The sequence below is a fragment of the Thamnophis elegans genome, chromosome 14 (genome assembly GCF_009769535.1).
Source record: "Thamnophis elegans isolate rThaEle1 chromosome 14, rThaEle1.pri, whole genome shotgun sequence".
Taxonomy (NCBI): domain Eukaryota; kingdom Metazoa; phylum Chordata; class Lepidosauria; order Squamata; family Colubridae; genus Thamnophis; species Thamnophis elegans.
In genome coordinates, this window is record NC_045554.1 from 29,137,052 (window position 1) to 29,164,967 (window position 27,916).

At 43.8% G+C, this 27,916-nt stretch overlaps 1 protein-coding gene across 1 annotated transcript in view; it reads right to left on the bottom strand.

Annotated features, from left to right (window-relative positions):
• The window catches only part of SMPD3 (sphingomyelin phosphodiesterase 3), a 47,479-nt gene extending 20,593 nt beyond the window's left edge, over window positions 1-26,886 (bottom strand). Inside the window, 3 exon segments of the mRNA XM_032231099.1 lie at window positions 1,844-1,999; window positions 13,159-13,234; window positions 25,543-26,886. Coding sequence (XP_032086990.1) covers window positions 1,844-1,999; window positions 13,159-13,234; window positions 25,543-26,886 — 1,576 coding nt within the window.
• Window positions 26,887-27,916: the final 1,030 nt, after the last annotated feature.

Below are 27,916 nucleotides of genomic sequence, written 5' to 3' on the forward strand. Positions count from 1 at the left end.
TGCCAAGACAGAGTTTATCACAGAAGAGAAGGGAAAGAAAGACCTTTGAGCAATTGCAAACAATCAATATTTAATTTATTGTTTTGCAGGATATAGGAGGGGATTGATTCCCATTTAACTTTGCCGAGCATTATTTAGCACCAAGTCTCATCTACCATTTATCTAACCCTGTGCAAATGCAGGTATCTAATAGCACCTCTTAATATCTTTTCCTTCCTGCGACTGGAGAAAAAGTTTGCTGTGTTTCCTTGCCTTCTCTCAAGCCCAGAAGTAGCTCTTCCAGAAGCGCTAATGATGTCATTTATCATTGTCTACTGTCAAGGCAACACAATTCATAAATGGGAGGCTTTAGCAAAGAAGTGGGGGAAAGTGAAGGGGGGAATAGCCAACTTCGTCTGAAGCTAAAAATATACCCGTGCATTGAAGGTAATGCCAATCAGATTGGCTAAAAAGGACTTGCATTTTGGACATATTCTTTTATCGAGATCTAATTGCCTGCAAGTATCAATGAGTTCCCAGTTGAAATGTATGGCTGTGAAAATTGGACCATAAGAAAATTGGACCATAAGAAAATTGGACCATAAGAAAATTGGACCATAAGAAAATTGGACCATAGGAAAGACTGAGTGCCTAAGAATGGAGGCCTCTGTTGCTATTGCTATTGCCTCTGCTATTGCTATTGCCTTTGAGCTCTGGTGCTGGAGAAGGCTCCTGCGAGTCCCTTAGACTGCAAGGCGTCAAACCAGTCAGTCCTAGAGGAGATCAACCCTGACTGCTCTTTAGAAGGATCCTGAAGAGGAACTCAAATACTTTGGCCACCTAATGAGAAGGAAGGACTCACTGGAGAAGAGTCCTATTCTGGGAAAGATGGAGGACAAAAGAAGAAGGGGACGACAGAGAATGAGGTGGCTAGATAGAGTCACCGAAGCAGTCAGCGTGAGCTTAAATGGACTCCGGGGGATGGTGGAGGACAGGAAGGCCTGGAGGAACATTGTCCATGGGGTCGTGATGGGTCGGGCATGACTTTGCAACTAACAACAACAAATCAATGAATAGGGCAGGAAAATGCAAACCTCACAGAATGACATGTCCCCCTGTGTTATAAATGACAGAGTTCGTGGCCATAGGAAAGAGAGAAATCTCCTATATCCTGGGATGGGTAAAACAAGAGCACCCTGAGGACAGGAGGAAGACGAATGGAGGACTAATTAGAAGGACTTCATAAGAAATGAACTACATGTCAGAAGAACCTTGGATTCAATTGAGTTCAATTGTTACATCGTATGACACCTAATTCTTCAAAGAACTAGATTTACGGTGGTTCTTAAAGAGGGCGGGATGGAGTGATAGATGGAAGATTATCAAGTAGAGATCCAAACTAGAACTAAAGAGGAATTTTATGAGATTGTTAACTGTTAACCAGTGAAAGGACTCACCTCTGGAAGTTGTGGGTGCTCCATCACTGTAGGGTTTTAAGAAGAAACTGGATAGTCATTTGTCCAGAGTAGTACAAGGTCTTCTGCCTTGGGCAGCGAATTGGATTAGAAGATCTCCAAGGTCCCTTTCTAGCTTTATTAATCTATGTTCTAAGAATCCTCCACTGTTGTCAAGGAAGAAGCCATCTTGGCTTTTGAGCTTCCTGGAATAGGCCATTTTAGTTTCCATTTAACCCACAAAATGAGATTCTGAGGAAAATGCCAACATGCCTTTAAAACGTTTCCCCCCTCTGTTATGTTGAAAATTGCAACCTCAATGGGAACTTCTCAAGGGGGGGGTCACACTCAATGCTCCCTGGGGTTTTAGGTGTGTTAGTTGTTTTGAGTTTTAGATGAAAAAGCCTCACCTGATGAGCAATTGTCAAAGTTCAGGTCACCACAGACCACATCAAATGCCACCAGCTCCTCTGGATTGGCTGTACTGGAAGAGGAGGTAGATTTTCTGAAATCAGCCAGCCAATCCTGAAGCAGATCCAGTTGTTCACATCGAACAGTTGTGTCCTCTGTAGAAAGGACAAAGCAGGCCATTCAAATTTAATCATTATTTTTAAATTATTTATTTATTAAATGTCCTATCCAACCCGTCCTCTATAACAGGGTCAGAGTTTTGTTGTAGCAATCACATCCAGAAAGCACACACAGGTAACTGATTCAGCAGGATTCAAAATTTTATATATATAGACTAGTTTTGAGCTCAGCCCAGACTCAGAGCTGCAGAGCTAAGCCACGCCCCGGCTCCTAGCTGTCTCCAGCAAATACTGTGTCAGTTTCCAAACAGCCCTCATTAGCTGACCGTTGCCATGTCTATTCCAGTCTATGAATATTCATACTCTGACAAACAGGCCTGTCAAACTGGCGGCCCATGGGCCGGATGCTCACGCACAGGCCACACCCATCCCAGCTCACAAAGGCAAAAAAACATTGCATATGTCATGTGATGCCATTGAGTTTGACACCCGTGCTCTACAAAGATGTGTTGGTTACCATTACAGCAGCGGGCACAATGGTTAAATGTGGAAGGTTAACCAAAATTCCAGAACCAAATACGGAATGGACAACAGTTCATTCAGTGACCATTCAAAGTTACAACATCACTGAAAAAAGTGACTTATGACCGTTCTCCCACACTTATGACCATTTCAGCCTTCCCACAGTCGCACGATCAAAATCCAGACACTGGCAATTGACTTGTATTTATGATGGCTGAAATGTCATGGGGTCACGTGATTCTCCTTTTGCAACCTTCTGAGTCAATGGGAAAGTCAGATTCACTTAACAACCCTGTTACTGTGGTGATTCACAATTGCAGCGATTCACTTAACAACTGTGGCAAGACAGGTTGCAAAATGGGGCAGAATTCATTTAACAAATGTTTCACTTAAGAACAGAAATTTTGGGCTCAATTGTGCTTGTAAGGATTACCTGTGTTGCATATGACAAAGTTTTAGTAATATATAGATCATCAGTTTTCTGTAGACACCTGATCCAAACTAATAGATGATCTCAAGCATCCCAGGTTATCCCTCCCTATGCACAACTTCATGACCAATTGGTTAAGAATTACACAAATCATCTTCTTTTAATGACCCCATAATCCCTTGCGGGTTGGAGTCTGGGTAACTGAATGGAGTCTAGTGTCAACTTATAAAGCATTTGTATGTCTGTTATCAAGTTGCCATGGTGAGGAAAGGGTTTTCTTTTGAAACTTGGCTCGAGGCTCATGAATTAATTAGGGCATCTTTCAAAAAACCTGACACTGAGTGTTTACTGGTTGGATGCTCTTCCTGTCACTAATGTGGGATATTCAGCAGATATATTCTCATTGTGCCCAGAGAGAGAAATATCTGCCTCTACCTAGGGTTGAACTCACAGCCTCCTGATGTGAGGTGAGAGCTCCACTTCTAGGCCACTTGTTAAGAATTATGTAAATGATACTCTTAAAAAAACATGTTTCTTTTTTTCCGGACAAAATATTAATATGTATAATTCACAACCACATTTGAATAATGGCTGTTTTAAAAGCACGGAGAGGATAATGGATGTCATTTTTGGTATTCCGAAGCGAGCAGCTGCGTTTCTTATACTGAAAACCATCTTTCCAATTCTACCATTTAAAACCAAGACACTGGAGAACATTTCTCTCTCTCCCCCCCCCCCCCCGTTACGATATGTAAATGGCTCGGATCGCAGCAGATATTAATTAGCTCTAGGTTCTGATTTTCCACTGCGGATAACATTTGCCATTCAGCGAGATGAAACAAAGAGTTGCAAATACAGCTCTCATTGTATGGAAGTAAGATTCCCTGCCAGAAATTTGAAAAGCTGGTTTTCCTTGGCTATGGGTATTTCAAGATAATTCAGAGGCAGAAGCAGTAATACAAAAAAAAGTACCTCTTTAGATAGATAGATAGATAGATAGATAGATAGATAGATAGATAGATAATAGATAGATGGATTGGTGTATGGAGTAGATAGATAGATAGATAGATAGATAGATAGACAGACAGACAGACAGACAGACAGACAGACAGACAGACAGACAGACAGACAAACCGGCATCTACAAAAGGAAAGAAAGAAAGAGATAGAAAGAAAGAAAGAATAAGAAAGAAAGAAAGAAGAGAAAAACGATAAGAAAGAAAGAACAAGATAGAAAGAAGAAAGAAAGAAAGAAAGAAAGAAAGAAAGAAAGAAAGAAAGAAAGAATAAGAAGAAAGAAAAAAAGACAGACCTATCCAGGCTTCCCTAGCTGACCTTTGATCAGAAAGCAAACAAGTATAAATTTTAGATGGGCACCTGGAGAAATCTAAGTATGAATAAGTGGGACTGGAACAAGAACCAGAGAGCCAATTACAGAGGAAAAAATTCAAAGACTAAAGGTGATTAAATATTCATCGGAGAGCCGTGCATGGCTTCAAAAGGAAGATTTGCATATAAGAGCCCCAGCTGCAACTGCTAGATCTCCAGGAAAGTCTTCTAAAAAGCTTGCATCTGAAATAACGTTCAGTAGGGATTTCGCTGCACTTTGAGTTGTTTCAAGCAGAAAATAGGAGCAACCAAATTTAAGCAGAGAAATTGGGTGATAAGGGGATGCTGTGGCGATTCTCCCCCCACCCCCAAAAATTTAGGAATGGGGATTCACTACTCCAGGATAAGACCTTACATGCATCCTAGATGTTATTGGTACTGTTAGCCTTGAGATATACATATGTGGTTGATATATGGTTTTTCCAAGGCTAATGGTTTTCCCAGTTGCAATGTATGGCTGTGAAGGTTGGACCCTAAGAAAGGCTGAGTGCCAAAGAATGGAGGCCTTTGAACTCTGCAAAATGATCCAACTGGTCAGTCCTAGAGGAGATCAACCCTGACTGCTCTTTAGAAGGCCAGATCCTAAAGAGGAAACTCAAATCCTTTGGCCACCTAATGAGAAGGAAGGACTCACTGGAGAAGAGCCTCATGCTGGGAAACACTGAGAACAAAAGAAGAAGAAGGGGACAACAGAGAATGAGGTGGCTGGATGGAGTCACTGAAGCAGTAGGCGTGAGCTTCAATGGACTCCAAGGATGGTAGAGGACAGGAAGGCCACAGGCGCCACAACATGAGTGATGTTGAGTTGGTCATGCCCTCCCTGGCCACACCTACCCCTGCCCACCAAGGTCAAACACAACTCTGATGTGGCCCCCAATGAAATCAAGTTTGACACCCCTGCTCTAGTGTATTCTCCAAATAGAACTTCCATGGAACAATCCTTTTTTATATGCCGTTTTATAATCTGGTTGTAAGATATCGAATAAACAATAGCTGCTTAGCTTCTGGCTTCAAGGAAAACTTGTTTCTATCCAAATCAAAATAACCTGGAAGCAAATTGGATTTGCCTCTCCTGTACTCTACGCTTACTGTTGGCTCTGGCACTTTTTAATACTATTGCCAAGAACACATGGCTGGTCTCCAGAAATCGCTTGTGCCTCTGTCTGCCCACGGTGACAAGTGGTCAGAAGAATATCCAAGAAGTGAGGCACGTTGTAGTTTGGCTCAATGCTGCTCTAATCTTCATCTTCAAAATTTCCCAGGTGCTCTTCCCCTCAGACTAGGTAGAAGCTCCACAGAATTTTTGGGTGCTTATTTTATCCCATTCAGACATCTCCCAGACATCTTATTATTTCTATAAATCACTCAGGGAGAGAGGGAGGGAGGGGAGGAGGAGAAAGAGAGAGGGAGGGAGGGAGAAGAAAGAGAAAGAGGGAGGGAGGAGAAAGAGAAAGAGGGAGGGAGGAGAAAGAGAGGATAAAAACACGATTCTCACTCAACCAGCAAAAAAAGATAGCTGTGCTTTCATTATTTATTTATTTGTATCCCATCTTTATTATTTCTAAAAATCACTCAGGGAGAGAAGGAGGGAGGGAAGGAAGGAGGAGAAAGAGAGAGGGAGGGAGGGAGGAGAAAGAGGGAGGGAGAAGAAAGAGAAAGAGGGAGGGAGGAGAAAGTGAGAGGGAGGAGAGAGAGAGGATAAAAACATGGTTCTCACTCAACCAGCAAAAAAAGATAGCCGTGCTTTCATTATTTATTTATTTGCATCCCATCTTTATTATTTCTAAAAATCACTCAGGGAGACGAATATATCCAACACATGTGCACCCTCCTATTTTCCCCACAACAACAACAACAACCCTGTGAGGTGAGTTGGACTTGAGAGAGGAAGGGATGGGTCCAAGGTCACCCAGATGTCTTTCATGACTAAGGAGGGACATGAACAAGATCTCCCCACTTTCTAGCATGGTGCCTTAACCAGTCGATTGAACTGGCTCCCTTCCATCCTTGGAGTCTTGGACCTCTGCCTTAATGGCATCACTACAGACATGTTACCTTCTTCTCTACAAATGGGTGGATTGGGATCAAAGCAAAGATCAGACAAATAGGTCATCACAACAATGATGATAAGAAAGGAGAAAAGAACCTCTTGAAGTCATCTTGACTGAGGCTCAGAATAACAGAGTTGGAAGGGACCTTGGAGGTCTTCTAGTCCAACCCTCTGCTCAAGCAGGAGACCTTGTACCATTTCAGATAAATGGGTGTCCAATCTCTTCTTCAAAGCCTCCAGTGATGGAGGACCCACAACTTCTGAAGGCAAGCCGTTCCACTGGTTGATTGTTCTCACTTTTACGAAATTTCTCCTTAGTTCTAGGTTGCTTCCCTCCTTGATTAGCTTCCATCCACATGAGTCATTTAACTGCAGTGAATCCCTGTGGCCAAAAAGGTCACAACCTGAAGTAAAAAATTGTTTAACAACTGCTTACTTTGCAATGTTGGGCTCAACATTTCTGGGGCTGCCCATATTAGAATCAATACTATTATTGTAAGGTCATTATGCCATCTTTTGTTGCCTGCCACTTTCAATGCTGTGGGGAAATGGGGGGATTATATGGAGAGGGGATTATATGGAGTATGGGAGATATCTCAACATAACAACATTCCTTTCTCAGAGAGTCAAGGACAACTTGGCCTGGACCTGGAAGGGTGTGACTGGGAGGCATCTCCAGTTGATATGGGGGCTGATTGGGCCATGTGGGTGCTGGGCAGGGGCTTGGACTTTCCTTTGTGTGGGGAAAACCTGGAAACTTTCAGATTCGGCTTTTCCCAGATGTGCCAATATGACATCTCTTCTTGTGGTTAGGGTTTTGATTTTAAACCCCTGTGTTTATCTTGTTACAGGACACTCTCTTCTGACCAGGGGGTGGCAGCCTGTCAGGCCTGGAAGCCACCTTTTGCATTGGTCCTTCAGGCCTGTTACATTCAATGCTGTGGGAAAATGTGAGGAGGGATTATATGGAGTATAGGAGATATATAGTCATAATAACATTCCTTTCTCAGAGAGTCAAGGACACCGTGCCCTGCACCTGGAGGGGTGTGACTGGGAGGCATCTCCAGTTGGGACAGGGACTGATTGGGCCATGTGACAGACATGTGGGTCAGTGGTGGGTTGCTCCGGGTTCAGTCTGGTTCAGCCAAACCGATAGTAATGGTGACAGGAGGTCCCACCCACCTGTCTGGATGCTTCTGTACATGCACAGAAGTGTTGCTCAGGTGGGCGGGAGTGCGCCTGAACTGGTAGTAAAAAAAATTGCAACCCACCATTGATGTGGGTTCTGGGCAGGGGCTTGGACTTTCATTTGGGTGGGGAAAACCTGGGTTTTCCCAGGTGTGACAATATGACACCTTTAATAAAATGGAACTTTGAGGAAACTCAAGCGTCGTAGTCTTCTTTCATTGGGGGTGCTACTTGGAACCCTGACACATGCACTCATCCATACACATACACATGCATTTAAATGCATCGCTCTTCTCAAAATGTGCTCCTCTGTGCAGATTTCAAGAGGACAGCTGAAATCTGCAGGAGAACATTGGGGATGAAATAAAGCCTAACAGAGAATTAAAGTTAGATCTTTCCTTGAATTCAGGGCACATGGTGGAAGATCTATCGCTTCTCGGAAAGATTGGATTCTCCCTCCCACTTATACTGTGGAGCCAGTAGAATGCAAAAGGTGCGATAAAGGAAGGGATTGGTGAGCTGCTTAAGGCAAAATGCTCATCTGTGCGATCTAACCAGGTGGTGGTGGGGGGGGCGGAAAAACCCCTTGGGTGGAAAATGCAAACTGAACATGAGCTCTTGACCCCCATGGCTTTGCAGGTGACAGATGCAGTGCAACTGTGTATTTGTCTAGGCAGGCAAAGTGTGACTGTTCAAGGTCTCCACGCACAAGCAGGTTTGTATCATTATGGTGCCCCTCCTTACTTTGTAGAGTTTGATTTATTGCTGGCCAGCCAGTCAGAGGCGCTTGCGGTAAATGTCCTTGCCTGACTCCATTGACTCATCCATCATTCCAAGATAATGCGCTGTGGGTTGGAAGGCTTCCTTTGAAATTGCCAATAGCAGCATATGAACGCACTACATGCCCGGTGTATTTTCATTAGCTGATTGCTGAACGTTCTCTTGTGGAGGGCTGCTCAAAATCCATTGAGATGAAGTTTGGGGATGAGACAAATTGAGATCGGGGTGTCCAACCTTGGCCACTTGAAGACCTGTGGAAATTTTGTCAACTAATTTTTGTCTAGAATATGTTATAAAGGTTTAAGGCTATTGGACGACTCTGTATTAATTAATGAAATGCCGTTAGGTGGTTGTGTTTTTTAACTATGGATTATTCTAGGCGAAAGGACACTAAAATAATTTCAGTCAAATGAGAACTATGATATGTTGAAAGTAAGACTCATTAAGAACTTTGACATTTGATATGAATGTAAGTAATGACTCCGGAAGAGATGCACGAAAGCTAATTATAATGAATTGACACACTTTCTACAAGATGTAATGTAAGATGATTATTTTTTATGTGTGTTGTTTGTTTAATATAAATAAAAAAAATGTAAAAAAAAGACCTGTGGAATTCAACTCTTGAGCACAGCGGGTTGGACTAGAAGACCAGAAGAGTCCCTTCCAACTCTGTTATTATTCTGTTACTGCATAAGTCTAGGATTTGCACGTTTTATCAATAAGCTGCGACACATCCCCTAATAGGAACCCATTAAGATTAAGTTTTCACATTCATAAGTTGCAGAGAAGAGAATGGCCAGCAGCAAGGGGAATGGGCCAGGTACCAAATGATAAGCCCATCTTTGGAATTGTTGAAGGAATTGCTGCCCAGAATGGTATAGGCCCATGATGGCGAACCGATGGCACTAGTATCACAGGTGGCACCAGAGCCATATCTGCGGGCATGTGAGGCATTGCCCTATGTCAGCTCCAACACGCATATATGCACTGGGCAGCCGTTTTCTCCCTCCCCAGGCTTCAGGAAAGCCTCCTGAACCTGTGGAGGGCAAAAAATGGGCCTACCGGATGTCCGTAGGCTTCAGTGAGGCCTGCGTGCATGCCTCACTGAAGCGCAAGGGGAGTGCAGGGGATTGTGCATGCATGCGCAGGTGGGGAGAGCATTGCTTTATGGGTGTGGGCGCACAAACGCCCTTTTGGCACCAGAGCAGAAAAACGTTTGCCATCACTGGTGTAGGCTCTCCTGCTTGAGCAGGGGGTTGGAGTAGAACAGGAGTCCCCAACCTTTCAAACCTCAAGGACCAGTAAATTCATAATTTTAAATCCCGTGGACCACTAATATGATCTGCCTAATGACCGTCTGGGTGGGTGGGTGTGGCTAGGTGATCATGTGACTGTGTGGGCATGGCCAACTCGATGTCACATCAAGGGGTGCCTTGCCAGCCTCTACTTGCCCTCCCCTCCCAGCCCCTCCTCGCCTGCCCACCCGGGTTCCTTAGGTCACCAACAGGAAGCAGTTGCTGGAACTAAGCAGCCACCATGAGAAAAAGTTGGCAAAACAGCTCAGTTCAAACTAGATCTGACCGAGGAGGAGGCTCAGCAGAAGCACTCACTGAGGACTACGAGCATGGGCTTTCCAAGCAGAGGGAAGACCTGCAGGAGTGCAAGGCCAGGTACCGGCGCCTGGAGGCTCAGCGGGCTGAGATGCTCAGCCAGTTCTAGGCCATGATGCAGCCCTTTGCTCCCAGCAGCGCTTCCCTCCAGCCTTTGCCCAAAGCCCTGTTCCAGGAGGCTGATGCAGACCCCTAGTTGGAATTTCTGCCCCCCTCTGACCTGCACAAAAAGACCCTGAAGGGGGAAACTCTCTATAGAAACACAAAGGTTAATTGCATGTATCCAGCTCAAGGACTGTAGTTTGAGGACCTTTAATTTAGTACAATATAAACATGCAAATAATTTTTCTGCGGACTATCAAAATTTTCTTCCGGACCACTAATTGGTGACCGCTGGACTAGAAGACCTCCAAGGTCCCTTCCAACCAGAGGTGGGTTCCTACCAGTTTGCACCTATTCGGTAGAAACAGTTCGTCAAATCTACCAAACCGGTTAGAAGAGGTTCCACCAGGGGACCCGGAAAGCAGGCCACACCTACAGAAGAGGTTCCAAAATTTTTTGAAACCCACCATTGGTCCTTGGAGATGATTATTCTACGCTATCATGATCATATTTATAAAACTCAGTGCCTCTGTGAAAGGTAAGGATGACTACTGCGTTTGTGGTGCAATCAGAACATTGCATGTGTTGAAGTTGTTTTAACGCAAACCAAAGATGCCTTTTAAAAAACAAGTTTACATCATATTCTTATGCATGCCAGTGCTGTGTGTGAGGTAATTTAAGGTGGTTCTGACAAGTGTCGTCGGCATCTTCATATCTGGTCACATGGGCGGCAAATCACTCCCATCCGGTCACATGGGCAGCAAGCCACTCCCACAGAGTAGGTTTGAACAATTTTTGAAACGCACCACTGTTTCCAACTCTGTTTTTCTGTTATTCTGAAGGACCAGGCTGGGGGCAAATCATTCCAGGGGAATATATACATGCTTGCTAAGAGTTGAAAATAACTTGATGGCACGTAATCAATTTAATCCCATCACTCAGTCAATCAATCCAATGATTTTCCAAAGTTTTATAGGTCAAATGTGATAGCCCTAATTTTCTTTATCACTACTTCATGCTAACCTTTTTCCTTTCTTTAAAAACAATTCTTTATTTTATCTCCAGTACTACATGCAGCAATTTATTCCAAACAGGACATACTCTTAAACCTTTGGGAACTGTTTGTGTTAAATGTTGAAAAGCCAAGAATCTGGATGTATCTACTAGAAAGGCACTTGTTCTATCAAGTGACTTTCCCCCCACCCATCATTAATTTGGATGTTTTCATTTTTAAAAGAAACGTTGAATGTAGAACTTAATCCCAAAGCATTACCAGATGACACACTGTTTATTTTGAGATAAGATTCATATAATATTTAGATTATCCTGCATTACTGTGGGTAAAAAAAGACAGCTATTTATTGAAATTGGACTGGTTAAGCACGAAAGGCATCCAAACTCTTTCTGAGTACTTTTATGCAACCAAGAAATAACGAAATATAATTATTTTTCACCCGATGAGACTCACAAGTTGATTTTCAACAGGTATGATTTTCTGAAGATTCATGTGATAGTTCAAAAAGATTTATACGTACCAGAAAGAGAAGCCACTAATGGTTTATTACATGATGTTTAGGAAATACGGCATTACTGAAAGATGGAACTTGCTTTAGATCAAGTTTCATATGTTAGGATCAGCCATGCTAGACATGGAAGACGGATTTGCAAAGCCACTGAAGAAAGTACAAGGCATATCATAAATTTGTGGGGCTTCCTGGATTCCTTCATTCATATCTCGTTCCATTTATGCATATGCCCATCCATCAGTTGAAACAACGGATGAAAACTAACCAAGGAGAGAAGTGACCTAGAACCAAGGATAAATTTCCTAACAGTGAGAACAATTAACCAGTGGAACAAATTGCCTTCAGAAGTTGTAAATGTTCTAACACTGGAGATTTTTAAGAAGAGATTGGACAGCCTCCTGTCTGAAATGCTATAAGGCCGTGATGGGGAACCTATGGCACATGTGCTGGAAGTCGCAAGCAGAGCCATCTCTCCGGCTGTCATCTGTGGCTTTTCTGGGTTCTGGTGCATGCATGCACACCAGGGTGGGTTGCTACTGCATTATAGCCGGTTCAGCATGCAAAACAATTTGTGCACACAGCTCACTTTTCTCATGTGCATGCCAAATGATGATCCATGTCCTTGCGCATTTACACCTAAAAAGGTCTGCGCATGTGCACAACGTAAGAAAAGAGGAAAAATTACATTTCTGAAATGGAGAATGTTTTGTGCATGCGCAGAAGCAAAAATAAAGATGGTGCCCCCAGCAATAGAACCGGTTCAGGTGTGTTACTACCTACTCAGCTGAATCGGTTTGAATCAGTAGGAACCAACCTCTAATGCATGCTAGCCAGCTGGTTTTTACACAGAAAGAGCAGCCGCCAGGTGCGCATGGGTGCACCAGGAATAGGCACTTCTGGTTTCTGGACCGTGTATGCATGCCAGCCAGCTGGTCTTCATGTGCACATGCATGCCAGAAACCAGAAGACCAGGTGGCCGGTGTACATGCATGTGCCGGAAAATAGGAGATTATCTTCCCGGTGCATGCATGCGCACTGGGTGGCTGCTCTTCTGGTTTCCAGCATGCATGCACGCATACGCTCCTGTTTTGGCACTCAGTGCTGAAAACATGAGTAGAGGGTGTCCTACTTGAGAAGGGGTTTGAACTAGAAGACCTTCAAGGTCTCTTCCAACTCTGATATTCATGCTCTATGTTCTTCCATCTCATTTTGATATCACTCTACATTGGTAAAGCATACTGAATATATATTAACGGCATGCAGAGAAATTATCCTGCAATACTTCCCATCTCTCCTCCTCCAGTTCATGAAACAGAATTTGATTTTGAAAGGTGAGAGAGACAGAGAGCGAGAAGAATTTTGGCTTCGCTTTCCCAGACTAGACAAGGTTGAACGACTGCAACTGCCAAGCTTGGTGTCTTTGTTCCTCAGAGGATTGAATCTCGGTCTAATCCTGCGTGCGACATGTTCATTTTCAAGATGTGTGGCATTGATAGGAGATTGTCCAAGGAGGAATGACCCAACCTGATGAAGTCAACACCATAGAAACTTTCCCATACAACATAAGGATGATTGAAAGAACATATCCATACTCACCTGCCAGAGCTTGCAAGTGGGTGCAGGAAATGTATCCCACAATTCTTTGGTCCTGAGGTGTACTCCCCACTTGCACCTGGGAGAGAGAGACAGAGAGACAGAGAGAGGGAGAGAGAGAGGGAGAGAGAGAAAGAGAGAGAGAAAGAGAGATGCAATCGTTAGTGGGACATTTGGTCTCTCTCTAACCTCAAAACCCAATGATGAAACACAACATATGTTTTCTTAGCAGAGGTTTTACATCAGCAGATCCTTTCTCAAGATAGAACCACGCAGAGAAATAGCATTATCCTGGGTTGCTTTACATCACTAAATTTCATATCATATATATATATGAAATTTGGTGATGTAAAGCAATCCAGGATATATATGTGTGTGTGTGTGTGTGTGTGTGTGTATTTGTATGTAGGTATGTATCGGAGGTGGTATTCAGCCAGTTCTGACCAGTTCTGGCGTACTGGTAGTGGAAATTTTGAGTAGTTTGGAGAACTGGCAAATGCCACCTCCGGCTGGCCTCGCCCCAATCTATTCACTGCCTCCCAAGTCCCAGCTGATAGGCTGGGTCTTCTTTTGTTGCCTTGAACAGGAGAATGGAGCTGGAAAGCAGGTCAGTGGGATGGGGAGGGAATGGAGATTTTGCAGTATCCTTGCCCTGTCACCCAGCAAGCCACACCCAGCAAGCCATGCCACACCCACAGAACTGGTAGTAAAAAAAATTGAATCCCACCACTGGTGTGTATGCATATATGGATACACACACACACACACACATCACATACACACACATATATGCATACACACATATATGATTACCTAAAAGAGAAAAACATGAGCAAGGGAATAGATGTGTCTGAAATTAATGGTATTAAAATATGTGTGAACATTTGTCAGCTTTAAAAAATAGCATCTTCTTTTCTCAATATTTTCCTACAACTTCACCTGGTGTGCAAAAAAGGACTCGAATTTGTTTTCAAAAGAAGGACTATGCTTACAAGTTAAATAGAGAGTTAGCAACAGTACAATTAACCACTTGCAAACAATTGCCATTTTTCCAGAAAAAGATCACAAATCAGCACGTTTGATCACTTTCAGCAGAGGGAGTAATCGAAAAAACATTACGGTGAAAAGTGATCCTGTCAGAAGGCCTATCTTGTTCCTAGATGTACACATGAGAGACTTTGGCTTCAGTTTAATTTTACTTTGGGGAGGATTGACGTAGCTGAGCCCATAAGTAATAAATGGCCTTGACATCAGATATGCTTTTTTACAAGTAGCTTTGGCATTTATGCCCTCTGGCAGCTGCAAAGACTTTAGTGAGGCCCCTCTGGCTCTTGTTCTGAATTTGCCAAAAGAGAATTTCACACTCAAACAGGGGAGGGGGGGCTGCTACAGGTTCCCCCCGGTTCGGGAGAACCTGTAGATAATGTTATGGCCACTTTGGGGAACCGAATTCCTCTCCAGCAAAGTCTTTCCTCTCCCACAGTCTTTCAAGATAGTTCACAATTACCGACCTTTAGCAGGCTTGAGTGGCCAGGCTGATATCTTTCAGACGCCACAATACTTGGCAAGAATGCAGGAATGAACTAATTGTCTCCAACACACCTCCCCTGTCACTCCTCTTTCATTCCCTATGGGAGGGGCCATTCACAGTCCACCTGTGGCCTTACTCCCAAGTCAATCCTTGCTCCTTAGCTGTTCCCTTCATCTGGCAACCCTGCGCATGCGCACACTGGGAACAGGCTCCAGCTATTTGTCTGGCTCACTGATGTCTGACTCTGAAGGCAGCTGATAACTGGCATACGGCTCTGGCCCCCTCTCTGCCTCTGACACAGAGCCCTCATCAGAGCCTTCCCCAGACTCCAGGACTGGCCCATGTTCCTCCCCAACCTCCTCCATGTCCAAATCTGCTTCTAGTTCCATGGGCCACAACAACACCAGAGGGCAGGACAAGAAGTAATGGGTGGAAACTTGTTAAGGAGAGATCCAACCTAGAACTAAGGAGAAATTTCCTGGCAATAAGAACAATTAATCAATGGAACAGCTTGGCTCCCAGAGTTGCAGGTGCTCCATTGCTGGAGGTTTTCAGAAATAGACTCGACAACCATTTGAGGTAAATGGCACAAGGTCTCCTACCTTGAGTGGGGAGTTGGATGAGAATATCTCCCAAAGTGCTTTCCTCCAGCCCTATGATTCTATGTTTAAACAGGATGCAACAGCACGTCGTGTGCTTTGCGTCACCTTTAATTTAATGTACAAAGCTTGGTTTTTGTGTACATTTACATCCCCCAGGCATGTTCTAGTATTCCAGGGATTGCAACTTTAAAAAGGAGACCGTTTCCAGAATGCCGATTTCTCGAGCAAAGCTGCACAGTGGGAGCTGACTGAGCAAGAATAGCCTTTCGGGAGAGTTGTGTGGCAAGGCCATTACGGCACCGCCTGAAATACAAAAGCCGTTTCCAACCTGAAGCTTTTGAAAGGTTTTTTTTTTTTCCCTTTTGCCTTCCCTGCTTCTACGCTGAGTGCCCACCACATGATTGGCTTCAAACTGGGTCTAAACAAGATTTGCAGAAATCCTTTTTTTATGAGTTTGGCATGCGTTTGCTTGCAGAGATCCTCTTGCGCTTTATAAAGCCACTCAGTTATGCTAAGTTGATCTATTATTTAAACATGTTAAAGCAGAATGAAATGTAAGTATGAAATGTTAATGGGAAGAGCTTCAATCGTTGGCCAGTTGCTTTCTTTCTTTCCTGTTGGGTTGGTATCAGGGGTGAAATTCAGCGGGTTCTGACAGGTTTTGGAGAAAATTAGCGGAAATTTTGAGTAGTTTGGAGAACTGGCAAATGCCATCTCTGGCTGGCACCAGAGTGTGGAGGGAATGGGGATTTTGCAGTATCCTTCCCCTGGAGTGGGGAGGGAATGGAGATCTTGCAGTATCCTTCCCCTGGAGTGCGAAGGGAATGGGGATTTTGCAATATATATGAATAAGACTTTTAATAACACTAGGAGGGCTGTAGCATTTTCTTCCTAAATGAAAAATACGTTCTCATTTTACAATTATTGGAATTTCTGGAGAACATGACTAGATATGTAGAACATGCTAGAAAGACTCAAAATGAAGTGTTTGCAGTTGCTGGAATTCCAACCATGAATTTGAGTGTGATGCAATCAATCTCTCTAAGCTATTCTATGGATTATTTATTTGGGCACTATGTGGTCTCAATTTCCAAGAATCATTCTTTCTAATCCCAAACCTAAGATTTAATATGTTTTATTACTCCAATCCAGGAATGAGAAAAGTGGGATGTCTTGTTTTCTCACTACATTGGTTACTTAGAAGGACAGAGAAAAAGGAAAAGCAATGAAAATGATTATTATTAAACATAGAAATAATAGAGTTGGAAGGGACCTTGGAGAGCTTCTAGTCCAATCCCCTGCTTGAGTAGCAGACCCTATACCAGTGGTCACCAACTGGCATAGGATGGTCCGCAAGAAAATTTTGTTGGTCTGCAGAAAAAGTATTTGCACTTTTTATATTGCACTACATTTTAGTGAGGTGCTTCTGCTGAGCCTCCTTCTCGGCCAGATCCAGTTTGAACTGAACTGTTTTGCCAACTCTTTCTCATGGTGCCTGTTGGGGCCCTAAGGAGCCCAGGCGGGCAGGTGAGGAGGGGCTGGGAGGGGAAGGACGAGTAGAGGCCATCGAGGCGCTCCTCGATGTCAGTGACATTGAGTTGGCCACACCCATCCAGTCACATGATCACCTAGCCACGCCCGCCCACCCAGCTGGTCATTAGGCAGATCATATTAGTGATCTGCAGGATTTAAAATGAATTTGGTGGTCCCTGAGGTCCGAAAGGTTGGTGATCCCTGCCCTATACCATTTCAGACAAATGGTGATGAAACACCCACAACCTCTGGAGGCCACCGAATCTACTGATTAATTGTTCTCACTGTTCGGAAATTTCTCGATTGTTTCTCTCAATTAGCTTCCATCCATTGCTCCTCAGGTGCTTTGGAGAATAGCTTGACTCCCTCTTCTTTGTGGCAGCCCCTTAGATATTGGAATCATGTCTCCCCTAGTCCTTCTTTTCAATTGGCTAGACATACCCAATTCACCCACCCAAGCGAAGAGCATCATTATTAAAGCAATATTTCTTGCTCTGCTTAATAACAGGAAGCCAGAAATGCTTCTTCCTAATTTTCCCTTCCCTAGTTCCCTCCTAGTTGGAGATGATTGGAAATGTAGACAATCTGAAACATGCTGAGGAAGATCTTTGAATGCAGCCAGGAAGGATGGATTCCAGCCAAGGCTTGCATTAGCAGAGGCCGCATGATATTATAAAATATTTAGATTACTGCCTAGGCTTAATGCAGAACGCTTGTTTTTAAAAGCTGACAAGTCCACCATAGATGGGCCCAAGGTAGCTACAAAGTTCTGAAACTTTGGTGGGTCAGTTTATCTCTATTTCTGTATAAGCACAAGCCCACGGGGCATACAAAATTTTTGCTAGACCAATTCTTGAATACAGCTCATCTGTCTGGAACCTGCACTGCATATCAGACTTAAATACAATCCAATGAATCCAGATATATTTCACGAGAAGAGTCCTCCACTCCGCTGCTTGCAACAGAGTTCCTTATGCCACTAGGCTTGAAATATTGGGCTTAGACAACTTAGAACTACGCTGCCTTCAATCCGACCTAAGCGTAGTACATAAAATTATCTACTATAATGTCCTACCTGTCAATGACTACTTCAGCTTCAACCACAACAACACACGAGTTCACAATAGATACAAACTTATGGTAAACCACTCTAAACTTGATTGCAGAAAATACGACTTCAGTAACAGAGTTGTTACTGACTCTGTGGTTACTTCCCCCCAAACCCCCATAACTTCAACCTAAGGCTGTCTACTGTCGACCTCACCCCATTCCTAAGAGGTCCTTAAAGGGCTTGCATAAACCCACCAGCATGCCTACCTGTCCTAATGTTGCCTTGTATTTGTATCCATTTCATAATCATGTCTCTACATGTATCTGTTATCTAACTCACACTTGACGAAATAAATAAATAACAGTTTGATCTACCCCATCACAAGTGAAATTCTTGACTGTTTTCCCCTTTGAAGAGCATGCCCTGTTGACACACGGCAGCCTGCTTTGATGTTACTTTTGATATTCGCATTGCATTTTCTCAGTTGAAACACCAAGCTGGAGTCGCAGATTGGAGGAATACATTTAGATCTTGATCAATAATACTCTCTACAGTTGGAAAGTTTTTAGGAATTCTGGGGGCTCCAACTCCTGGAATTCCTCAATCAGTGAGAGTTTGAGCCAGTGGTGACATTCAGGTTTTTTTTACTAACTGTTCTGTGAGCGTGGCTTGGTGGGCGTGGCATGGCTTGGTGGGCATAGCAGGGAAGGATACTGTAAAATCTCCATTCCCTCCCAATCAGCTGGGATTTGGGAGGCAGAGAATAGATGGGGGCAGGGCCAGCCAGAGCTGGTATTTGCCGGTTCTCTGAACTGTTCGAAATTTCCACTACTGGTTCTTCAGAACCGGTCAGAACCTGTTGAATTTCACCCCTGGTTTGAGCCATGAAATATCTGGAAAATGCTGGGTTGGAGAAGTTGCACTTACAAAGTTCTACCTTCTTCTTCTTTTTCAGGGTTATGAGCAAATAAATATAAGTGATAATAAACATAAAGGATCAGATTAATATGAGTGAAGATTTGAGAAGATATTTCTTGAAAGCATGGCATTAGAATTCCAATAACCCAGTTGGTTAAATTCTCTAAACTGAGGCGTGCTTCTGTTTTTGTTTCTGCCAAAGATTTAGATATGATGAGGATGAGAAGGAGGAGGAGGTCATCTCACCAAAACAGAACAAAAAAATGTATTAGCACACTGTTCTTAGGTAAAGGTAAAGGTTCCCCTTGCACATATGTGCTAATCGTTCCTGACTCTAGGGGGTGGTGCTCATCTCCGTTTCAAAGCCAAAGAGCCAGCGCTATCTGAAGATGTCTGTGGTCATGTGGCTGGCATGACTAAATGCCGAAGGTGCACAGAACGCTGTTGCCTTCCCACCAAAAGTGGTTCCTATTTTTCTACTTGCATTTTTACGTGCTTTCGAACTGCTAGGTTGGCAGAAGCTGGGACAACTAACGGGAGCTCACTCCGTTACACAGCGCTAGGGATTCAAACCGCAGAACTGCCAACCTTCCTGATCAACAAGCTCAGCATCTTAGCCACTGAGCCACCACGTCCCTTCTATCATTGATATTTTTTGTTAGTATCTGAAATTCTTTCTACCGTGATTAGGATGAAAACTATCCAATTGATGAGTTCTTATCTTTTTTTTTAATCACCCACTTGAATTAAAAATAAAACAAAATCTTTTCATGTTTGCTTAGGGAGTGAGATGATCTTGTTTAAGGGGGGAAAATTGTACCTTCTGTTAATGTCTTTCTTTTTGAAACTTTTCTCTGCTTCTTCCATTTGGACAGTTTCACTGGCTGAGTCATAACTTCACAGGGGACCAACCCCCAATCATTGAGTAAACTAAAGCAGATGCTTCAAACAGATGCCATGCAAGGATGGCAGAATTAATTCACTATTTTTACAGCCAGAGACAGAGGTTTTTAATATTACATATCCCTCTCCAGATAAACCTGTTGGCTAATTCCTCAAATTATTTACCTGAGGAATTGACCAACTCAAGTCAATTTCTCAGGGAGCTTGTGGGAATTCATCCAGTAAAATAACTTGCAATGACTCACTCCTTCGTATCTCACAATCAACCAGTTGAAAGGGAATATATCTAATCATGCTTAAGGTGATAATCATGCTTAGGATGCTGTGGTTCTAAATACTCCTCCTTATGAGTAGGGGTACCTGCTGGTGTTTCTATGGTCCTCATTGTCAACCTCAGTATTGGCCATCCTTGTTGTGGCCTGCCAATGGCCAGCAGAGCTGGCAGGAGACTCGGACAGTGAAGAAGTTGGGGAGGAAGATGGGCCGGTCCTGAAGTCTGGGGAAGGCTCTGATGAGGGCTCTGTGTCAGAGGCAGAGAGGGGGCTAAGACCGTCTGACAGTAATCAGCTGCCTTTGGAGTCGGAGGTAAGTGAGACTGAAGGACAGCTGGGGCCTGTTCCCAATGTGTGCATGTGCAAAGCTGTCAAGGGAAGAAACAATTAAGGAACAGAGATTGACTCAAGAATAAAGATACAAGGGGACACTGAATGGCTCCGCCCATAGGGAATAAAAAGGAGCAAAAGGGGAGTGTAGTTTGCAGGAGACGATTAGTTCATTAGTGTGAAGATTTGCTTATTTGAGAGACTCCTTGCCAAGTATTTCCTTGTATAGCGTTGCACCTGGAAGCTATTGGCCTGGCAACTATCCAAGCACTGATAAGGTCTGTGTTTGCAATTCACCCTTAAAAACCTGTATGCCGGGACTTTGCTGGATGTGAATGCTAGGAATTCACATTAGCCAAATAAAAAGGAGGGGTTTTTGGGGATGAGTGTGTTTTGTTATTTGGTGAAGCCTAGGTCCAGTGGTGGGTTCCAACTGGTTCAGACCAGTTTGGCCGAACCGGTAGTGGTTTGGCGGCTATTTGTCCAGAATGGTATAGGATCTCCTGCCATGGACGTGGAGTTGGACTAGAAAAACCTCAAAGGTCCCTTCCAATTCCTTGGTTTTATTTTACTTATTCATTTTATTTTATCTATTTATTCTGTTTCTGTAGCTGCCATCTGAAGCAGGCAACTCTGGGTGAAGAGCAGTCATAAATCGCACATTAACCAAGATGGGAAATTTATGGATCTTTCGCATGTTTTGGGTTTTACAACATCAACAGCTCTTGGCATCAAGGTTGTTAAATGATGTGATGTCCCCCAAAGGACCTGGGTGTTTTCAGATTCCTCCCGCTATTCTGAGAGATTTCCACAGAATGCTACCGCCTTTTCTCTGTGCTTCCTTCTTAATACTCCCACAGTTTATTGGGTTATTTCCCACACTCCCTGTTCAACGTTTTAGCTTATTTTTCCCCTCTCTCCCCTGCCTTCCTTTGTTGTGCTAAACTATGAGCCAGCAATGCATGCTAAGGCTGCATCCCTCCTATCCTGCTGGAAATATATCACTCCAGAAGACTGGTGCATTTAAAAAGAAATTAATTATCCTCCTTGTTTGCTTTCTGCCCAGGAAGCCTCCTCCTTCACCTCCTCCCTAACATTTCAATTGCTAGTTTGGTTCCTGCTGAGCGTTTATCTCTCTCAAATATCACCTGCCACTCACCAGTTTTTTTTCCCTCTCTCAAAGCATACTTGTAAAAGTTTGATGGTAAAGAACTAAAAGAGGGAGTCAACCTATTCTCCAAGGATCCCAGAGGCAAGGCAAGAAACAATGGAGGGAAACTAACCAAGGAAAGATCCAACCTAGAACTAAGGACAAATTTCTTGACAGTGACAACAATCAACCAGTGGAGTGGCTTGCCTTCAGAAGTGCTCCATCACTGGAGGCTTTTAAGAAGAGACTGGACAGCCATTTGCCTGAAATGTTATAGGGTTCCCTGCTTGAGCAGGGGGTTAGACTAGAAGACCTCCAAGGTCCCTTCTAACACTGAAGAGAACCCGTGCCTTCTTTAAAGTACCTTTCTTCATTCTATTTTTAAGGCTTTCTTAAAAGAGAAATTTGATGTTCTGCTTTTTGGCTGAAGTATTCTGACATATCAGATCCTCTTTGATGTAGCCTTGAAATGAAAGGAAGATGGAAAATGTTCATTTTTTTCTTACTTTCATTGCACCAGAAGGTGAAAAAAAAAAGTTTTGCCAAGAATTCTCCCTGCTGCTTGGTCCAAACTGATTCTATCATGCTCTCTTTGAGGTTTTCCAGTGTCAGGAGGAATCAGAGAAAGGAAAGCAGCGATCTGGAATATTCTCCCTTCAGAGTTCAGAAGAGCGATGTTGAGGAAGGAGTACAGAGAATAGCAACAAGGATGATTGGGGGGTGGAGGTTACAGACATTACAGATTAACAGAGTTGGAAGGGATCTTGTAGGTCATCTAGTCCAACCCACCCCGCAAGCAGGAGACTCTACACTATTTGCCACAAATGGCAGTCCATTCTCTACTTACAAGTCTCAAGTGATGAAGCTCCCACAACTTCCGAAAGCAAATTCTGTCCCATTGCTTGATTTTCTGCACTGTCAGAAAATTTCTCCTTATTTCCAGTTGGAATCTCTCCTTGTTCAGTTTCCATCCATTATTCCTTGTCTGGCCTTTGGGTGCCTTGGAAAATAGCTTGACCCCCTTCTCTCTGGGGCAGCCTCTCAAATATTGGAAGACTGCTATCCTTTCTCCCCTGGTCCTTCTCTTCACTAGACTAGCCATGCCCAGTTCCTGCAACTGTTCATTGTATGTTTTAGTCTCCAGTCCTCTAATCATCCTGGTTGCTCTTCTTTCCACTTTTCCTAGAGTCTCAACATCTTTTTTATAGTGTGGTGACCAAAACTGGGTGCAGTATTCTAGGTGTGGTTTTACTAAGGCTTTATAGAGTGGTATTAGTACTAGTATAAAGTGGTATTAGTACATATGAAGAAGGGTTGCAATATTTGGATATGTCTAGTCTACAGTAGTGAAAAGAAGGATTGGGATTATGCACCAATATTTGAGAGTCTGCCACAAAGAAATGGGGTCAACCTATTTTCCAAAGCACCAGAAAGCAAGACAATGGATGAAAACTAATCAGGGAGAGAAGCAATCTGGAATTAAGGAGAAACTTCCTAACTGTGAGAACAACCAGCCAGTGGAACGCCTTGCGTTCAGACGTTGTGAAGGCTCCATTTTTGGAGGCTTTTAAAAAGAAAACTGGCAGCCATTTGTCTGAAGCAAGGGATTGGACTAGATGACCTCCAAGGTCCCTCTTCTATAAAATTCCTATGAGCTTTTCTAAAACTCTAAAAACCTGTCAGTCTACCTTGCCCCGGGGCATGAAATGTATGAAGGGCCCCATAACTTGGCTTCACTTTTAATGGATTAATCATCACGGTTGCTGTTTATATGTATTTATTTTGTGGGTTTTTTAAAATGTGTTTTAAATTGTTTTAAAAGTTTAGCTTGTAAGCTGCCTGGTGTCCCTTGGTTGATTTGGACAACCATAGAAATTGAATAAATAAATAAATCTAAACAGCTCAATTTCTCTTCCAACTGTAGGATTATACTCTAAATGAATCAGCTGGTGGCAATTAAAACAAAAAGACACATGGGCTGTCACACCCACACAGAGCACAGGGTTTGGGGTCAATTCTTAATCATCCACAAACTGATTTTTGATGACAAGTCCCTATTTCAATGTCCCACTTTCTATTTGTAGCATAGGAAACCATCAGTGAAGAGAAACTGAATGAGCCTGGACAGGGGTGAAATCCAGCAGGTTCTGGAGAACCGGTAGCGGAAATTTTGAGTAGTTCGGAAAACCTGCAAATACCACCTCTGGCTGGCACCAGAGTGGGGAGGGCATGGGGATTTTGCAGTATCCTTCCCCTGGAGTGGAGAGGGGATGGATATTTTACAGTATCCTTCCCCTGGAGTAGGGAAGTAATGGATATTTTACAGTATCCTTCCCCCAGGAGTGGGGAGGGAATGGGGATTTTACAGTATCCTTCTCCTGGAGTGGGGAGGGAATGGAAATTTTACAGTATCCTTCCCCCAGGAGAGGAGAGGGAATAAAGATTTTACAGTATCCTTCCCCTGGAGTGTAGAGGGAATGGAGATTTTACAGTATCCTTCTCCTGAGTGGGGAGGAGATGGAGATTTTGCAGTATCCTTCCCCTGGAGTGGAGAGGGAATTGAGATTTTACAGTATCCTTCTGCTGGAGTGGGGAGGGAATGGGGATTTTACAGTATCCTTCCCCTGGAGTGGAGAGGGAATAGAGATTTTACAGTATCTGCCATGCCCACCAAGCCATGTCCACCAAGCCATGCCTACAGAACAGGTAGTAAAAAAAATTTGAATTTCACCACTGAGCCTGGATTCATTCTGTAAATTTAAATGACCAACAGCATAACTAAGCAAAAGCAGAAAGTCAAACCATTATTATAGGCCATTAATTTGGTCACACATTGAAGGAATTCAGATTAATTCTTCAAGTGGGTATGAGCTCTGGAAGAACAAAGAACAATAAGTATGTTGGAGTCCCAAAGTTGCTTTTTCAAGAGGTAACTTGACTTTTTCTTTGATGTTTCGCTTCTCATCCAAAAAACTTCTTCAGCTCTGGCTGAATGGTCCAGTCAGAGCTGAAGAAGCTTATTGGATGAGAAGCAAAACATCTTCAAAAGCAAAAACCCAAAAGTCCAGTTGCCTCTTGAAAAAGCACCTTTGGGACAACCATGACCAGGAGGACTGAGAATCTCCCTAGACAAGCATGTTGGAGAGCACCATGAAAGAAGCTAAATATTGCATTAACTATTCATATAAGAGCTTTTGTCCACCTTGGGTTTATGCTCTGCCCTTAAGTAGGCTAAATAGATTCCTAGTATATCCAGGATTGCTATTGTGTTCCTGGAAATTAGAGACTCACACGTAGCTTAGAAACCATACAAATTATGGAAGAATCTAAATAAGAGTTCTCAACCAAAAGGAGAGATATATTCAGAAAGTAGAAAAACAGGGTAATCTGTCAGATTCTGTTGGATTCACACAACATGCTGAATCCTAAAACTGGATTAACATAACACAGTCCCTAAATGCATATAACATGCTATGTCCATAAATCATAAATGTTCCCCTCGCATATACAGTATATGGTAGTCATTCCTGACTCTAGGGAGAAGTGCTCATCACTGTTTCAAAACCGAAGAGTCAGCGCTGTCCGAAGACGACGTCTCTATGATCATGTGGCTTGCATGACTAAATGCCGAAGGCGCACAGGACGCTGTTACCTTCCCACCAAAGGAGGTCCCTATTTTTCTACTTGCATGTTTTATATGCTTTCAAACTGCTATGTTGGCAGAAGCTGGGACAAATAACGGGAGCTCACTCCGTTATGGGGTGCTAGGGATTCGAACCGCCAAACTACCGACCTTTCTGATTGACAAGCTCAGCTTTTTAGCCACTGAGCCACTGCATCCCGCAGTGCAACTGTATCTTAATTTAAAGACGTGGATCATATCACATGCTATTATAATAGTTGGATTTCCGCAACATGCTGTCTCAAGAAGTATTTTAACCTCTTTTTAACATGTGTGAATCCAGTCCCTCACAGTTCTGAATTCCAGCGAGCTTCTATGCTTGAGGGTGAGATAGATATTCCCTTCCAAGTTTCCACCCTGCAAATTCTAATGCATTCATCCCTTGTTGCCACACTCACAAGAATAAGGCTCTTACCTTGAGAAAAAGGGCACCTTTTGAAGACAAGGCATCTGTTCCTTTTCCGTTGGGGTAACAGTGATAGGCAGCATCCATAACTGGGTAGCGACTGGCAAAAAGCAGGCCACTGTTCACAAATTTGAAGGTACAGCAGCCATGGCAGCTGTAGACTCCAACGTCATACAGAATGTACTCAAAGTAGCGGTGCAGCTGATTTTTCAACTTCTCGGCCGCCCTTTTGTCAAACACTTCCTGCAAGCATAGGAAGTCCAAGTTGGCGGGGAAGAAAGCGGAGATCTCGTGGTCGAAGGGCTCGTCCATATTCTTCTTCTTCTTCACTGAGGTCTTCTTCATAAGCGAGGCCTTGTAGAGGAGCTTACTGTTCACGGTGCTTTGGTCAACTGGGCCATCTCCAGAGCGCATCTTCACCAGGGACTCTCGAGAGGCTGTACAGCTGTCCAAACTTCCAGAATCACCTTCCTTTTGCTTATGGTTGGGTGTTTGGCTTTTCGGGATCTCGGCTTCCGATTCAGGCGAACAGTTGACTGCTCCCTTGCTGTTATTCATGTGGCTTCCCATCCCGTCGGCTTCTAGGTCTGAAATGTGGCCATTATCCTCACCACCAATGCGCACGATGCAAGTGTTGCCGTCTTCTGCATCACCAGCATCTCCTCCAGCTTTGGGATCTCTGCCATCTTCGTAGTTAGAACCGGCGTTGTCCCCTTTGTACTCCATGGACGTGGTCCTCTTAATGCCCGTGTTGACCGCCCGGTTATTGCCATCTCCACCTTGTGGGGAAACGAGGCTGCTGAAGCTTGCAGCGCTGATCGATGTGTTGGTGGGAGAATCAATGTAGATTTTGATTTGGGGCCTGCTAGCGCCATTCCGGATCCTTCGCCCAATTTCCTTCGCCCGGGCCTGTGTGTTGAAAACATTGTTCAATCTTGCCAAGGAGTCTGGCAGCAAGCAGACGTTGGCACTGCTAAAACAAAAGCTTTTCCCATTGCTGGACGCCTTCCACTCGGTGAGTAAGGTGGATCCGTTGATCTGGCTTTTGTCCTGTAGTCTGGAATAAATGTACGGACGTCTCACGGACTGGAGAGGGGACCATAGCAAGAAGCCAATCAGGGCAAAAGGAAGGGAGACCACCAGCAACGCTAAGTAGATGGGAGTGGTGATGATGAGGCAGAGAGCATGGAAGTAGCACGGGTCATCTCCCCTTTGCCGTTTCTCATAGGTGGTAGGCACAAAAGAGGCCAGGAGCCGGTCCCCGAGCCAATAGCATGGGAAGATTAAGCCCCAGGAGAAGGAATGCAGTGCAGAAAGAAAGCCGTTAGGAAATGGGGAAGTGTATAAAACCATTGCAACTCAGTTAGGACACCCCTTCAGCACCTTCTACATGGTGTCACCACCGTCCGCCGTCCATCAGAATCTGGGTCTGCAGGTCAAGAGGGGGAATGGACATGCTCCTGGCAGTTGATGTCCTCTGGATTGCAACGAGCATTTATCCTCTGAAGGACACCAACTCAACTTCATTTAGGAGGAGCAGAAGGTGGGCCAAGGATCCCCGTGAGCTTCAAAGGTCTAGAGGCATCAGGCTGTATCATTTCTCACTGCAGGGAGCATGTAGGTTATCGCGACATAAGAAATAGGAGTGCCTGAAAAGGTACAAGAGAAAAAGAGAAAAAGGAGGAGGTTGAGAATTGCTGTCAATTATCAGATATTTGCTGGTGACAAGGAAATTACAATCATAAGTGGCCTTCACACATTACACAAAGCTTATGATGTGCATAACCATGATTGGAATAAACCATTAGCTGGGTTCACCAATATTCTAAGCAGAGGTGGGCTGCTGCCGGCATTGCAGGCAAAAATTTTACACGCACGCGCTCGGTTCACCCGCCAGCACACCAGACACGCGCTATGGAAGCATGCACATTGCAAATAAAAAGATAGAGGCATGTGCAAAACCTTTAAAAAAGAATAAATAAATAAATTTTTGCAATGAAAATTCTTCTGCGCATGCGTAGAACTGAAAAACAAGATGGCGCTGCCGTAGGAGAACCGATTCAGGGGCGTGGCAGGCCTGGGTCGCTACCAGTTGCAGCAACCCAGGCCGTCGTTACTACCTATTTGGCCGAACTGGTCCAAACTGGTAGGAACCCATAGTTTATGACTTGGGTTCACAAAACCAGGGGAAAAGTGGGTTAGCAGCTGTTTGTTCTGGATCACAGAGGTTTACTACCCAAAGAGCATCCTATCAAGTTATTAAACTGGATTGTCCAATCTCAAGACAATGGTGAGTTGCAGGGGGTATGCCCCGGTACAGATACTGTTCCGATATGGTACTCCGGAGAGCCCACCCACCCACCCGAGCTCCTTACCAATCTTT